Source organism: Curcuma longa, chromosome 7 (genome assembly GCF_044706935.1).
Source record: "Curcuma longa cultivar G26 ecotype Majalengka, Jawa Barat chromosome 7, ITB_CL_G26_1.1, whole genome shotgun sequence".
Lineage (NCBI taxonomy): Eukaryota > Viridiplantae > Streptophyta > Magnoliopsida > Zingiberales > Zingiberaceae > Curcuma > Curcuma longa.
The window spans coordinates 4,015,710-4,033,203 of record NC_133867.1 but is presented as its reverse complement, the minus strand read 5'-3'; the positions used below and the strand labels follow the sequence as shown (position 1 = coordinate 4,033,203).

General features: G+C 35.5%; 1 protein-coding gene across 1 annotated transcript; it reads right to left on the bottom strand.

Annotated features, from left to right (window-relative positions):
- Positions 1–1,051: 1,051 nt before the first annotated feature.
- On the bottom strand, positions 1,052–12,298 carry LOC141832220 (pyrophosphate--fructose 6-phosphate 1-phosphotransferase subunit beta-like). The gene is given in 17 exon segments (XM_074719710.1): positions 1,052–1,402; positions 1,512–1,580; positions 1,648–1,692; positions 2,649–2,733; positions 3,338–3,449; positions 3,741–3,856; positions 3,965–4,135; positions 4,265–4,396; positions 4,970–5,058; positions 10,218–10,283; positions 10,728–10,831; positions 10,927–11,033; positions 11,114–11,167; positions 11,561–11,682; positions 11,785–11,854; positions 11,856–11,947; positions 12,058–12,298. Coding segments are annotated over 17 exon segments (1,698 nt in total). The 5' UTR covers positions 12,245–12,298; the 3' UTR covers positions 1,052–1,325.
- Between the last annotated feature and the right edge of the window lie 5,196 nt (positions 12,299–17,494).

The window sequence follows — 17,494 nt, the reverse complement described above, 5'->3', positions numbered from 1 at the left end:
CTACTCTTGTACAACAAATTATATTTCAGCAAAAGGTAGAATCCGTCAGTACTCCAACGGTTTCACATTGTCAGCTTCACTACTATCTATCTGTAAGTAGTGGATTCAATCATTTGTAAAAGATCGTTCCTTCGTACCCTTGGTACCCAGCCAAAGTGTGAAGAAGTATTTCAGAGGTGCTCTACATTTTCAAGTTGTCTTATAAAATAGTTGCACTAGGCCTCTTGCCCGGAGGAATGTATAAAGCTTGCATTTATATCACGTACAAATTCAAACTCTAAGTAGAGTGGCATCATATAATTTTTTAAAACTTTCATACGATTAAAAATAATATGTAATAGTTTTAACCAAAATTACTATAATATTTAGATCATTCAAGCAGCTAAATTCACTTATTGGAAAAGTAGGGATAAAAGGGTAACATGGAAGGCAAAGTTGGGCTGTGAATCAATCACCTTCGTGGTTAATCAGTTTAAAAAATTAAATATCTAAATGATAAAAACAAAAACAAAAACAAAAGGATGCCTTTAAAGCCATAAAATACAATTTAAAAAGTTCAAGTTGTCTACAAAGTCATTTACTTAATAGCTCTTTGTAAAATAAACTAATAAAAAGAACATATTTTCGGTAGATTTTACATAATTCATTCCGTTAGAAAAAAGTGGACTGTTTAGTGAGAAACCTAAGAAGTACTCTTGTTCGTTAGAAATCCTCTAAACAAGATCAACAGAGACCAACTTTTTTCTAACAGAATATGCAATTTGTATTCGATAAACGAACCGAGGAGGAAAGAACGTCTATCTTCAAAATTAACAAGACGAAATCTAAATACCTAAATTATAAAAAAAAAAAAATTTAGCGTACAACTTGGGACAAGGTCTACGTGAGAAATAAGGTTGGTCGAAGCATGCAAAGTCCATGAGAAAACCTTCATGATTTGACAATAATTAAGCCGTTTGACCCAATTAGGCTGGCCAAATTATGCAGGAAAAGGACAACTGGTCTTGTCTTCCACGCAAGCCACACGTCAACGGTATAGATTAGAGGGTGGTTTCCACAAAGATTCCCAAGTATCATAAACATCAAATTTAATGCTGAGACATCGCATCTGCTGACTGAGGATATTTTAAACACAAACTTTTTATTTATTCGCCTTCTGGCTCTGGGACAAGGGGGAAATGCAAGAGAAAATACCAAGTTTGTGGTTGACTTGAGGGTGTGATCTTAAAGTCAGTTTCAGACAGACTAGGGGGAAATGCAAGAGAAAATACCAAGTTTGTGGTTGACTGAAGGTGTGATCTTAAAGTCAGTTTCAGACTCATCGTCTAAGCCTGGGCTCCAAGTTCCAAAAGCAGGGTGTGGTTGACATCGTTTGATCCCGGACCAATAAATTGAATGGGGCCTGCAAAGTTGAATTAACAAAAACGATATTTAGCAGGAGGAAAAATAATGGAACCAACAAACAGAATAGGAATAGGAATAGGAATAGGAATAAATTTGAGGGATCAGACCAGGGCTAATGTATCTGTTCTTGATAGCCCACTCATCTCGCAGGGCTGCAAACTTGCCAAAAGGGGCACCTGAATAATAATTATTAGGATCAGAAACTAAACCACATAAATGCTACAAAAGAAGAAAGAGATTTACCATCGAGTTCGACCATGGCCTTCTTGATCACTGGCTTGAACTTACCTGGAGGCAATTCATATCTTAAAAGAAACAAATACGAAATAAAAGTTTAAGCTGGAAATACATTAGCAATCTTTCAGTTTCACATGACAAGTCAAAGCTGGGCAACCATACAGGTTTGTACATGGTTGAAGTTAAAGATGGGAAGAAATTGTAGCTTTATAACTTGAATCGATAGTTATTCTATATTGAAAGAAACTGCATAATCTAGCTACAGCAGCTGTTCTATTCCTTTGTTTATTAGTAACAGATCAGGGTCACTATATATATTCAAGCAAATGGGCGTTCGAACTAAGGTGATTGACAAATAACAACTGCCAATTTATTAGTGATTTAAACTGTATGTCGATCAACTGAAAATTTGCCCACATGTCAAGGACTTAGCTTTTCCAACCAAAAGAATGCAGTGAAAGCTATCACAAGGACACCTTGCGCTTCTTATTTATCCAGAAAGGGAACAACACTTCCAATAAGAATTTTGTTGCCATAAACTATAAATTATTGACTACCCAAGTACTGGTTGATGTGGATTCTCCAAGCAAAATGAAAGTATAAGGAATTATGGATGGAATCATTGAAAGATATCTTGAAGATGCCCAAAATGATGATGGAATGAATGAAAAACTGAATGCAGCATTTTCAACCATATAAGCAGTAATGATCATATAGTTCAGACAATCGTCGAGTCTAAATATGTCACGGTGAAGTTTCACCCAGCAAGGTTTAGGTTTCTATCGCAAGTAATAAAAACAAGAACAAATCCAGAGCAACGAAAAGAAATGAATCGTGCAACAGTTGTGTATATGTTTTGCTCCTGATCTCAAGCTGTTCATTTATGGGGGAAAATAAAAACAGTGCCTAGCAAACCAAAAAACTCACAAGGCCTAGCAAATTGAAGTAGAGGAGAAAAATCATGCAGATATTTTGAATGGCAAGAAAGATAAGCAAAGATGGCATACCATGTCTTCTCTCTACGTCCATCAATGAAGTCAATGCAGTTCCACCAACGGTCCATTCATCAACAGGATCACTTAAGTTACCAACCTGGAAGTGTCGAGCCAAAAAAAAAGAAGAGAGAATTAGTTGCTAAAACCTAGAAAAACATTTTATACTATTTCTGGGTAAACTTTAATGAAAACATTGTTTGACAAGATAGACTGGGCTAATTATTCTCAAACTAACGCAAGTGTCAGCCCAACTATTATTCAAGCAGGACTTTTACATAGTAATATTGTGCCATGACATCACTCAATCTGGTAGGACAACTGTGACAAGCAAACTATGTTTGGCCCTAGTAACACAAACAATCACAAATCATGAAATAATGGAACATATCAAATGAAGTCGATAGAAAATAAAAAGTAACAAACCATTGATTCACCATTTTTTCTTATTGAACTAGAATTACAAAAATGATTTTTACCAATGATTTCTCGTAGATAGTTTACCAAATCAACAAGTGGTCTAAGAATCATAGCATGCATGACTGATACAAATCGTAAACTGATACATATGACACACAAATTGATGTGGCATGCATGAGCAAATGTAGTGATAACCATACAGACAAATTTGATGCATAAAATGTAGCAATTACTAGCAGTACAATATCAATTCTTCATAACAGTAGGTGATTAAGATAACAAACTGAGGAAATGAGCCCTGTCTTTCCAGAATGTAACAGGGCTCCTGCAGCATAACCCAATGCATAGCAATAGTTGGCATCAAAATTTGTCGGCAAGCCACATCTTCCCTCGTATCTGCAAATGTAGAACTCCTAACTGAAACAATAGAGTATAAAGGAAAACCAAAACACCCTAGTAAAGTTGGCACAAAATAAAATTAAGAACTCTAAAATGTGTGAATGAGGGGTTAAAAAACCAAAAGGAAGCCTATGCTAGAGTACTCCATAATGAAATCAAAATAAAAAAATCTTAAACTCTAGAGAGAATCTAATGTATTTCTGGATGTAAATATCGCCAAGGATTCTACAATGATGCCTACACTGGAAAGCCAGTGCAGACCAATTGAAGTAATATGGCTATTCTTACCCAAAAAAGTGAGACTGTCCTTTAAAATTTCTAGCATATTTACCCTCCAATTTTCTTTTCTGCAACTCAGTTTCAACCATGGAGATAAGCATTTTCTCAGTTTCAATTTTGGCAACCTGTACAAGAACATAAATAAGTCATAAACAAAATGACTAGCCAGCCATTTCAAAAGTACCAATAACACAGGAACCTGCATGGCATGATCATTAAATAGTTAGCATCACCTGTACATTTCCATGCGGATCTCTTTCCAACAAGAGTTGCTCTTGGATTTGCTGAGGCAGAAATTCAAAGAGAACTTTTGATTGTTGTTGAAGTTTATTTTTCCACAACCCCTCAGCATCAACTACATCATGAGCTAGGATTTCATTTAGTTCAGCAATAAGTTGTTGAACCTGGAAGGAAAACAGGAATATCAATACAACTGTTTATATCTGGACCACAAATGAATACCAACACATTCCTTGTTTACTGATTTATACCAAACATGCACAAAGTCAGGAAAAATAAAGAATAATTCATGCCTCAGGAATAAAATCAATCAATCCTTCAGGAATAAGTATGACACCATAATTGTAGCCAAGTTCTGCACGCTTGCAGATAATGTCAGTAATGTAGTCTGTAACATTCTTAAGTGTTTGTTTCTTAGCAGCCACCTGTAAACAAAAAGGATAGTGAAGCCAGAGGAAATAATGAATAATTGATATTGTGATGAAGCAAAATACACCATGCATCAAAAGTAGTGTGACAATAATTACAAGTTACAACAATGTCATTCAATTCAATTCCTCTATGAAGCCTTTTTCTGTTGATCAAGCCTACATTTTGCTCAAGTTTCTCAACCCACACACAGTTCAAATGAAAGCATACATAATGTACGTCATACAGATATCCATTCCCATGTTCAAAGACAAAATGTATAAATTTAGGCAAGTTTAATTTAATTCAACAGCAATAACTGTCCTCAAGATAAAATTAAAAATCACTGCACAAAAAACCCTACTGGTTAATTTCAACTTAAATTCTAAAGAAGCAATACAAGAACCAGTTTACTCAATCCAAATGCAAACAGCCTTTATGCATCTTTGATCATGGAGAACATCATTAAATAACAAACAAGTTCATGAACCAGATGATGGCTTGCAGCAAGACAATGAATACTCAGAAAGATACATTAGGATTATCAAATAGATCCTTCAACAAAGCATTTAATTTAACAAGACAATCACCTCTTCACCAATGATGGCAATGTTAGGATGTGTTTGCAAAGCACATTCCAATGTTATATGAGAAGCAGCACGACCCATCAACCTCACAACTGTAGAAGCAGAAGCCATAACAAGTGCAAAAAAATATATAACATAAATAAATAGATACGGAGTATTCATAATAGCTATTTAAATTGGTGGATGATACTCTATAATAATCTGCGATTGTCAGGGATACACTAGTTAGGTTAAACCCATAAGGAAGTAGATTGGATTTGGTGTCGGGATCTTATAAATAAGGCGCTCGGGAAGTGGAGTTGGAGTCGTACAATGTTTGGAAAATCAGGAGGCACTCAGGAAGTAGAGTTATAAGGCGCTTGGAGTTATAAGGAGCTTGAAAAATTGGGTTCGGGGCACTATAGTATTCGGTTGCTATAGTTCTCGGAGCATTATAGTGCTCGATTGCTACAGTGTTCGGGACACTACAGTATTTGAGATGCTACAGTGCTCGCTTGGAGGGTTCCCATTCGGTTGCTATAGTTCTCGGAAGTGGACCGCGTAGATACATCCTGTTGACATAGAACGAGCTTATACATACCATACATATTTTGCTTACCAAAAAAATATGCTCATAATGGCTACAAAAAATGAGATGAATGTTGTAGCTACCGGATCATATGGGATCCCGAATGTGTACAATAATAAAAGAGGTGTGACCCGCTTGGAGAGCATGGTCCACTCCATGCATTCATCAAGCCGAGCACTCCATGCATTCAGTAAAGTGCAATGGTGTCAAACACCATTTCACTTGGTAGGACTCACTCCCTCATGTAGTGGTGTCGAGTACCCACTTCTTCATGCGGTGATGCCAAGCACCATTACCAAGGTGGGACCCGCTTAATCCAAACAAATGACAACATTGCTGAGCACTCCATGCATTCATTAAAGGTGGGACCCATTTAATCCAAAGGAATGACAACATTACCGAGCATTCCATGCATTCCAAAGTGGGACCCGCCTTGAAAGCATCATAGCCCACTTCATGCATTCATCAAGGTGGGACCCATGTTGAGAAAACGTTGAGCACCATGGCGTTCACCTAGGTAAGTCATCGTCGTCCACGAGCATTCGAACACTCATCGCCTAAGTGCTCGACAGCCTGCGTATTCGGAAGCTGAGGAGCTCGAGAGCCCTAACTCAAGTACGCTTAGGAGTTAGAGACTTTAAGAGCTCAAACTCGAGCACGACAATGATACAAATGCGTCCTTTGATAAAAGGCAAGAAAAAAACAACAATGATACAGATGGAGATGCGGTGGGATAGTTTTTACCGCTCTTCTCATAATTGTTAGATAATAATGTCAACATCAAGAGGTACGTTATCCTATGTTATTCTATGTGATCTTGCTTATTTGTTATTCTCTCCTCTACGGTTTGACTTAAGCGTCGGAGGGGTTTTGTCATGGTCTGCCTCGGCCCCCATCTAACCTTCTTCTTGTGAGCACAAGATATCAAAGTCCTAGAAGTCCTCGACTGCAGGAATCCAAATTCAAATTGATCTTTAGATCAATGGCCAACAAGTGTCTAAAAGGGTGGGGCAGCTCAACCAAATAGAAGGAATTGAGAACAACCGGTTCAGGATGTGAAGGTATGATGAGTACTGTTTCAATTTACTTTTTTAGTCACCAAAGAAGATAAAGAAGGTTATCGGTAAATAGCTTCCTTTTTCAGTCATCAAAAAAGGTAAAGAAGTAACAGTGCATACTGTTTCAATAAATATTTTGATAAAAGATTAATTTATATCGATACCGACGTTGCATTGGTACTAGTCACAACAAAAAATCTTTCGCATCCTACACTTGATTAGAAAAAATCTTTTGCACATTGCACTTGATCTGTCGTATGCAGCACAAGGGACGATAGGATATCTTGCCGTTACTGCATATTACAAGAAGTTAGTGTTGTCTAAGAAACAAATCAAAAGTCGTTCCTGAAGAAACAAAAATGTAAAGTGCAATTTAATATGCACGGAGTTGCCGCCAATCTTCCAATCTCTATGTAATTAATTATATAGCATTGTCTCAGTACATGTTTACCTTTATGCATGACCTTATACTATTAAATCACACCGCACGATAAATAAATAATTTTTTTTAATTATAAAAAAATAAATTTTACAATGTTCGGGACACTATAGTTCTCGATTGCTACAGTTCTAGGAGTGTTATAGTGCTCGATTGCTACAGTGTTTGGTACACTACAGTGCCCTACTAGATGCTCGGGAGCGTAACCCATATGGGTTCGGGAGTAGACCACGTAGATGCATCCTGTTGACATAACACGAGCTTATACATACCATACATATTTTTCTTACTGAAAAAACATGCTCATGATAGTTGCAGAAAATGAGATAAATGTTGTTGCTACCGGATCATATGGGATCCCAAATGTGTACAGTAATAAAAGAGGTGTGACCCGCTTGGAGAGCATGATGGTCCACTCCATGCATTCATCAAGCCGAGCACTCCATGCATTCAGTAAAGTGCAATGGTGTTGAGCACCATTTCACTTGGTAGGACTCACTCCCTCATGCAATGTTGTCGAGCACCTACTTCTTCATGGTGATGATGCCGAGCAGTAGCACCATTGCCAAAGGTAGGGCCTACTTAATCCAAAGGAATGATAATATTGCTGAACACTCCATGCATTCATCAAAGGTGACCCCGCTTAATCCAAAGGACTGAAAACATTGTTGAGCACTCCATGTATTCATCAAAGGTGGGACCCGTTTAATCCAAAGGAATGACAACATTGCCGAGCACTCCATGCACTCTACTTTGAGAGCATCATAGCCCACTTCATGCATTCATCAAGGTGGGACCCACGTTGAGAAAACCAGCAACATTGTTGTGCACCATGGCGTTCACCCAGGTAAGTCGTCCTCATCCACAAGCATCCGAACGCTCATCGCTTGAGTGCTCAACAGCCTACGTATTCGGGAGTTGAGGGCTCGAGAGCCCGAACTCAAGTACGCTCAGTAGTCAAAAACTTTAAGAGCTCAAACTCGAGCACGACAATGATATAAGTTCGTCCTTTGAGAAAAGGCAAGAGAAGAACAACAATGATACACGTGCGGTAGGATAGTTTTTACCGCTCTTCTCATAATTGTTAGGTAATAATGTCAACATCGAGAGATACATTATCCTACGTTATTCTATGCAATCTTGCTTATTTGTTATTCTCTCCTCTAAGGTTTGGATTGAGGGTCGGAGGGGTTTTCGTCAAGGTCCGCCTCGACCCCCGTTTGATCTTCTTCTTGTGAGCACAAGATATCAAAGTCCCGAAAGTCATCGGCTATAGACATCCGAATTTTGATCAACCTTTAGATCGATAATCAACAAGTGTCTAAAAGGGTGGGGCAGTTCGACCAAACTGGAATAAAAGGAGTTGGGTGTAGCCGGTTCAGGATGTGAAAGTATGATGTCTATTGTACCAAAGTGGATATGAATGTAAGATATTTGTGGTGTTGAGGGAAAGATGAAGAGATATGATATATGTGATGTCGAGGACAAAATGAGGAGGTATAATATCTATTGAGTCGAGGGGAGGATGTGGAGATATGATGTCTATGGTGTCGAGAGAAAAATGAGGATGTATGATATTTGTAGTGTCGAGGACAAGATTAGAAGGTGTGATATCTATTGAGTCGAGGTAAGGATGTCGAAGTATTCAAAAGCTCAATCTAGAGTCGGAACCTTCCGAGTCCTTGACTTGGTTGCGCAAGTATAAACTCAAACTGGGTCGGTAGCCTAAGCTCAAACTACGTTGGCAATCTAAGTCTGAATGGCATCGACAACCTTCTAAGTTCTTAACTCGGTTACGCATTTATAAACTCGAATTAAGTCGACAGCCTAAGCTCGAACTATGTCAGCAACCTTCAAAGGGGTAATTAATGAATGTGTGGTCATTCGGAATCGATAATCAGACTCAATTTACAATGCACCGTCTGACTCGTGCGAAGGGTGACTAATGAAACTTTGTAATAATCTACGATTGTCAGAAATAGACCGATTGAGTTAAGCCCATAAGTAAAGGAGATTGGATTTGGTGTTGGGGTCTTATAAGGCGCTCCGGAAGTGGAGTCAGAGTTATACAATGTTTGGGAAATCAAGTTCGGATTAGACGCTCGGGAAGCGGAGTCGGAATCATAAGGTGTTCAGGAATTGGGGTTTGAATCCGAAGGTACTCGGGTTAAACAGAATCATGAAGTGTTCGGGAAACATAGACCCAGAGAGTGTTTGGGAGGCAGGTGCATAGCTGAATAATAAGAGAAGAGTATGTTTGGTTTGATTCCGGAGGCAATAAAAGTTATTAATAATGGTTATTATGGGTGAAAATTTCGGGTGATTATTGATAAACAGAAGGTAATAATGGTGATCGACGACCGTTATAGAAAAGGAAATTAAATGACATAAAAACTGTCGTTACATGGTAAAAGCTATAAAATAAGGGTGATAATCAGAAGACATGAGAGGCTCATTTTCTCACGCATTTTTTGCTACATTTTCTACATTCTTCTATTACCATTATATTATTCTTTGCTCTTGTCATCTGACTTAAACATCGGAGGACCCTCATCGAAACCAGACCGGCACCCTCTAACTTTGTGTTGACTTTGGACAAGAAAATCCTCTTATTTTGATACGACAAACAAAAAGAGCATCTAAGGAGTACTCGGCTAGGAGCTTCTGGATTTTTGTCGTATCACTGGAGATTTAGGAAAGATTCATACATTCTTTGTTAACACTATTGAGAAGCATTGTGGGACATAATATGACAAGGACAATGTCATATGATCGAAATAGCCAAGAAGTATGGAGCACAGAGAACTACAAATTGATGGTTCTCATGTGTAATGGGACTATAGCGTAGTTCCCAATCCACTCCACAAGACAATTTCAAACAAGACTGGATAATACATCCTTAACATTAGCAAAAAAAAATGGTAATAAATTTCAACAGTTTCATGATGCAACTGATGTAACTGTTTTGGGAAAGAAATTCATCCACATGAAGGGCCTAGGTTTGCACAAGAAGGAAATTTAACCACATCTGTTAAATGATCTTAGGTAGTTTTGGAAAACTATTCTTTAGCAGCCAACCAATCTATTATACAATTGAAGCAATAGAGCAAGCTCCTATGATAACCAATCAAGAACTTTAAGCCAAATACTGAAGTATCTATTTCAGAGTAGCAGCTTTGAACTTACAATGGTAATATTTGCCAGTTGAACGTGCATCTATCATTACATTTCCAATCATTTCAGAGTAGATCTGCAAAGCAAGAATGATCTCAGGGAAAAAATTTAATGAAAATCATACAGTGCTGCAAATTAGCATATATATATATATATATATATATATATATATATATAAACAGAACGGATTAACTGATGACAGTTTTCATCTGAAAGTATTTCCCAACTTTGAAGGCACAAGTTATATGATCACAACTAATAAACATTGTAAAGGGATACATATTGAGAAGCACATACCCACTAGACCTCTTGCAATGATATGAATTATAAAGGTCTAAAGTCATAAATTTGTCAAAGTTTTTCTACAAAAGATTTTTTAACAAGTCAACTGTTCTATATGATCCAAATATTTAAACCTGCATACTTGATAGGCTATATGAATAATTTTGCATGTTGTATCACTCAGCCTTTGTGACCATCAAATGCTGACTATAGCAAACAACCAAAACACAAAAAAACCCTTGCATGCAGTATCAAATCCAAAACTTGTAGGAACTTCCTTGCATTTAAGATCTCCATCAATCGTTTTGGGGCATCCAATGACCTGAGTTTTCATTTTCTTTTGCCTAATCAAATGTGAAATTCAAGAATATATTTGATCATAATCATCAACATCAAAATGAGTATAATATTGGTTTAATGAATTGTCTCAAAGTTCAACCTAAAATTTTCAGCAAGCAGGCATGCATTAGTATTGGAGTCATCACCACCAATAACAACAAGTCCATCCAAATCAAGTTCTGTCACAGTATCTTCAGCTTGCTTGAACTGATGAACACGGAGATGAATGGACATAATTAAGAAAAGTACTGATTTTAGATAAACTAGAAAATGATGAGAGAAAATGCCTGCTCTGGAGTTTCAATCTTGTCCCTTCCACTGCAGATCATGTCAAATCCACCCTATTCAGAAGAAACCACAAGATATGACCACAGACTTCTCCAAGAATTTGCGAATGTAATAATTGATTATTTAAATTTAACGCTTAACTTCATTGCATAGAAGGATAAGGAGGCAGGTAGTCCAAATTCAAAGTTCTTACTTAGCCAAAAAAAAAATGCAATTAACGGTCATTTCTTGATAGGATCCCGTTAAAAGACCACCAATCACATCATTTAGATACTATTATGAAATTAATCATAAGTAAATTTTAACTCTATCATCTGGGAACTATTTTTAGAATTTGATCCACCAAATCCTGTATACCTCCGTCATGGAAAAACTAGTATAATAGCCACAGGAATCCAGGACAATTTTCAGTATTTTTTACTAAATAGTGATGGAAGAATAGATACCTGGTTTCTGTAAGGATAGACAAAATCATGAGTCAGCTCCACGTACTTGCGCTTCATAATACCTGCCGGTCCCCCCTTAAATCCATACAGGATGCTGCCTTTCGTCCTATCCTGTAAGTAATCTAACAGAAGGGGAGAAAAATCATAGTAACAGATCATTTGGATACCAGGAAACAAAAGGAGAAGGATGAGAAGCATGAGTTCTAGATCTAATAGTGTCTTACCGAATATCCCAGATATCACATTGTGTCCACCTGGAGCCTGGCCACCAGACAACACAACCCCAATCTTCAGGCTCGCGGGCAAAGTCTGAAGGACCCGAGCCGGCCGGCACTAGCTTTGCCGACGGCTGACCAAATAAATTAGGAAATAGCTTCGCGATCTCGTCTATCAGATACAAGCAACAACGAGACATAAGCTAAAAACAGAACCGATAAAAATCCAAGTAAACCTCAAGTGCAGTGCTCAGGGAGACAAGATGTATCAAAGAGAATGACCTGGGTTTCCGGCGGCAGAGCTACGCGGGCCATCGAGGAGCTCGAAAGGGGCCTTGAAGACGGAGGGGAGAGGAAGGGAATGGTTGAGTCGGCTGGTCTGCACCTCACTGTACACGGAGGCGAGACGACCAGGGTAGGGTCCCTTGGCGGCGGCGCCGTTGGGCGGGAGGGAGCTCGCAGTCGCCATGGGAGATGGCTCCGGCCGACGGCTTTGGCCTTCCGAGCGTCTCGGGGAATTTCGAATTCGCACCGCACGCAATGAGTCGAATCGGTGGGTTTAAATAAAAGAATATACTTTAATACGAGTTTTTTTAAAAAAATAAAAATAAAGAGATAAAGTATAAATTTTTTCTCTATTTTTTAAAATAAATTGATCCACGTATTTTTTTTTTTTTGGTTCCTTCTCGTCATCCGTTTTAAAGGAGGACTTATTTCTTCCACTTAATTTTTAAAATTATTAATATTTAGTCACTATCTTATCTTGAAAGGGGAATGTGATTAGTCACCCTTCTCTTTCGATCTTACTTCGAGTTCGAGCAACCGCTTTCGATCGTGCATTCCACGTAAAGCAATCGCTGATTTAGAATTTAAACATCACTATTTTTCCTCTTTTGATATCATTTTTTTTATTAAAATCCATATGTTTTGTTTTAGATAACGACTTAGTGGATGAGTATCAATGAAATGAAATACTTTAAATTTTAATTATATATTTTTAAAATAATATTTTAAATTGCTAGCGCTAAATTGCTTTCCTGCAAATTAAAGCAAAAGTGACCATTAACCTACTATACAAATGAATTAAAAATAATAAATTAACTTTAAAATATATTTTTAAATTTTTATTTTAAAAATTTATTACTCTCCATTTATAAAAATTATTGAATTTAAATCGATAAACATATATGTCAAATATTAAATAAAAAACTTTAATAAAAATCATATTGTAATTTGAAAACAAAAAATATTAGAATTTATTTGTAGTTGCATCCAAGAGTTGCAATTGTAACTACGTCTTCACTAACTAAAGGAATATTAAATATGAAAAATATGCAAAAAAAAATGATATGATATTATAGCATGAGTCATGACTTAGAGAATAAGCAAAAAAAAAATACATCAAATAAAATCATTATCATGCCACTTTGATATAAAAATAATAATAGTAAAGATGAAAGATATTTCTATATATATATCATTGTTATAATGCTTCATTGCAAACAAATTAAAATAACTGAAAATAAAAAATAGATCTGCATTACTATCGAAACATTAAGTTACGTATAAAAATTAATTTAACGACAAGCCTCTACCTATCATTTCCTTGGGTGTCAGAAAATGTTGTTGGAATTGGGTTGGGCCACCCGAATTTTTCAGCCCAATAAATTTATACCTAGAATGAGTGAAAGAGAGGCTTAGTAGTATTCGATTAAAAATTAAACTGATCCGAATTGAATAAATAAAAATTATATTTTTTTGAATAAATTGAACTGACTAAACTTTACTATTAAAATCAACTAAACTAAATCGATATAAAATCGATTTTATAAATGACTATTTGATGTTAGTTCGATTTATTAATTATGCGGTTGCCCGGCAGTGTAGAAGTCGATAATTTATAATATATCAGCTAATAACTGAATTCAAAATTTTAAATCAAAATTAAATAGAAATAATTGCTATTTAAAATAATAATTGAATTTTCAAATTAACTGTAATCGAATTTTCTAATTCTTTTGATAGATTATTTCGATTTAATTGAGAATTTGTCACTCCCACGAGCACGGGTTGTAACAATTGTGTTGTCAAGCCCAGCATGACTTGTGCCATAAGTTTATTTTGTTGAGATTACAATTAAAATTTCACATATATATTAAAAAATTATATATTTATTAGATAAAAAGATATTTCTATTTATATGAAATTTTTTAGTAAAATTTAAAAATAAAATCATAAAAATTTAGCGTAAATTGAATAATACATGAGTGGCGCATCAATCGCGCCCGAAGCGGCGGCTGGCAGTGGCCGGACAGGGCAGCGGCAGTGGCAGCAGCAGCGATTGCGGTGGATCGGAAGTGTAACGCATTACGGGTCGCGCTCTTAACCATTTTAAAATTTATTTTAAAATTTTAATGTCCCTATTTTATCCCTCTATTTCTATTCTGTGCTTTTTTTGTTGCTCCCCTTCCTTTTCCCATCCTTTCTCATATGTACTACACCTGACACTGACAGCTAATCTCCTTTACCTACTTTAGCAAAAAATGGCATTCAAGCTCTTGACTTTAACACTCAATAATTAATCATACATGCCTTTTGCCTTTCTTCTCTTTACAATCACACAAATTCTCTTCTTACATTCTGAATATTCGGTTTTGCAATATTCTCCAGTTTAATTTTGATATTAAAGGGCTCTAATTAATTAGAACGATAATTAATTAAGTTTGGGAAAACAAGTTTAGCAAGATATATAGTAAAATATGATTAAATCCCTCTGCTGGAACTGATATATATATATAGTTGTTGAGGTGTTTTATGTGCGATCTAACTTGGTAGCTCACTAGTACGCCTCTTAATTAATTATGTCTCCTGAGATTAAGAAACCCAACTACTTCTCTTAATTAATTGTTAAATATGGATTTTCCCATTAAATTAATGGCAATTTTTAATTTGATAATTTCCATCTATTTTTAACATTTAGAGTTTGATTAGAAACCTAATTAATTGCGCACCTCGATCGATCGACTAAAATAGCCCAAAAATAGTTGCTAATTTATTTAGATTATCCCTTCATTTATTTAGGTGAACGAATTATGATTGACATTTAAATGAAACACTTACATTGTAACTTATATAAGTTCGGCGAAATCGAGGTAATGTTCTTTTTCATTGTGGTCAACTATAATTTTTCGATTTACCTCTTTCACAGCCTATCATGGAGTCGCCTATGTGAGATAGATTTTACCTTTTTATTGAAATTGTATAAGTTCGTCAAAATGAAATATTTAGTTCATTTTGTAGAAGTCTGTCTCAATCAATTCCATATTAATTAGTTAGTTGACTAATGACTTTAATTCGATTAAATAGTACTAATTTGTATTGAAAAGAGAGAGGGGTGATCTTAAAATATTTTAAACTTGTTCATGCGTGATGACACGTTCACTCGCATATATTTTGTCATATGTTATAATAATTAGAGAGGAGTGTCACAATTCAATTAGAATCGTACTACTTCATTCAATAAATATGGCAAAGGTGCATTATGAGAAATTCAAATATAATTATAGTGTAAATTTTATATTAATTACCTGAGGAAAAATTTAATTTTTAAATTAATTTATTTTTGTTTTTATTTTTAATATGAAATTGAGTTGAAATTTGATGGCATAGGGACAAACAATATAATTGAGAAGTTGTATTCGTTCACTACCACTATTTCAACTGCACCCTTCGCACTTACAAATCACGTACTAAATATTAATTGGATGATAATAAATTTGTTAATCATGGTTTAAGAACAGAGAAAATGTCTTTTATTTTTACTCTCTCCTATAATTATTTTCATCTAGTACTTTAATGTTGTCTTCACAATTTAAGTTTTGATACTTCTCATTCATAAATAAATAAATATATATATATATAATAAATTATTAACTTTCATATTATACAATTTAATTATTAAGTTAGTTATTTTTTATATAATCTAGATCCAACTAATTCTAGGAGTTAAACGGTTTGAATAAATTCATGAATTTTTTCCTTTAACCTCAGTCGGCAATGCAACGAAAGGGAAAGAAAAGGGGAGATAGAAAAATTTACTGGCACAAAAAGTAGATTACGCTAGAGATATTGGAAAGAAAAGATCGGGTTAGAGTTCAAGCGAGAGAGAAAACTAGGGTTCGGGTGATTTTAGGGAAAACTAGCTAGCGACTAAACCTATTTTGATTACTAATTTTAGCGATTGAACCAAGGTTCGGTTGCTATTTTTAGCGATCTGCAGAATTAACAACTAAATTCTGATTTGATCGCTATTTTTAGCGATCGTATTCTGTTTTGGTCACTACTTTTAGTGATCAAATTCTGGTTCAATTGCTATATTTGGATGCGGATGGGATTAGAGTAAATAAATTTGGATGCGGATTAAAAATAATATTAAACCATATTTCGATCGCTAATTTAGTACCGAACTATAATTTGATCGCTCTTTAGTGATTTTGAACTCTTTATATATGATTCTATCCTATTTAACGCTATTAACGATATTTAAGCAAATTGTTTGATATTTAAGCATATCAAAGAATCCTTATTTTAAGATATGGGACTAAAGTAGTGAAATTTGTTTTTTTCATCTCACTTTCACTCCAAATAAGTTTAGAATGAATTAAGTGGATGAATATGTGGGTCTACTATTTATCGATTCTCTCAAATCACTCAAGCTTTTATCTTCTGTAAAATGTGAAATTCATCACCTCAGCGGTCTCACATAGTCAACTTTACAACCACCTGTGAGGAGGTAAATCAAGAAGCTGCAGTTAACTATGACGGAGGAAAGTATTGTCTCGGTTTTATCGAGATTTGAACCCTTGTCCTCTTCTGCAACTCTGTTCTGTCGTAACCAATTTAACTATGCCCCGGAGCATTCAAGCTTTTATATGAATGTAGTTGAGGGTGATGTAGTTTCGACGAGATGAATGCTCGAACATGAACGACTTGGATTAATCAGCCAATATGAAGTTATAACATTTATAATGACCAAAATGAGACCTTGTGCAGAAGTGTTGCTTAACCATTAATAGGTATAATCATTGTTTGCTGCTTTAATGTTGTTTACCTAAACACGGTGTCACAGAAAGGTTAATTAGTTCCACATCGAGTAAGTTCTTATTCACAATGAAGCTTTATTGCTTTGCTCATGTTTTCTAATTCATTTCTATCCTTTGCACATGTTAATTAATTAAGAATTATGAATTCGATAACATCTAAGTTTTAAGACAAAAATAGAACATTTGATTAATTTTAAATTTGACCTCTACACTAAAAAAAATGATAAATCTTAGTTAATCTCATTCACTATTTTTGGAGTGACCGGCCCCCATTAACTATTTTTGAGGTGATCGGTCCGATTCCATCTCGCTAATTTTCCCTTTCAACTAGTTAATAAATTGACCAATTTAAATTTAAAATTCAAGAAGTTTTTCACTGGCCATCAGGATAAATTGGGAAGTGTACGCAGTAGGAGATTGACTAGACTTCGGGAGTTTGAAATTAATTATAGTGACTTTGTTGAGTTCAGTGAAGTTTTGATCAAGTCAGTTGAAGGTTTGGTCAAAAAAATTGATAAAGTTGGGTTTGAGTACGATAGAGCAAAGGATGCATCAGTTGCGAAAAAGACATCAGATAAAATATAGAAATGTTATGCTGATTACAAACACTTAGAGTT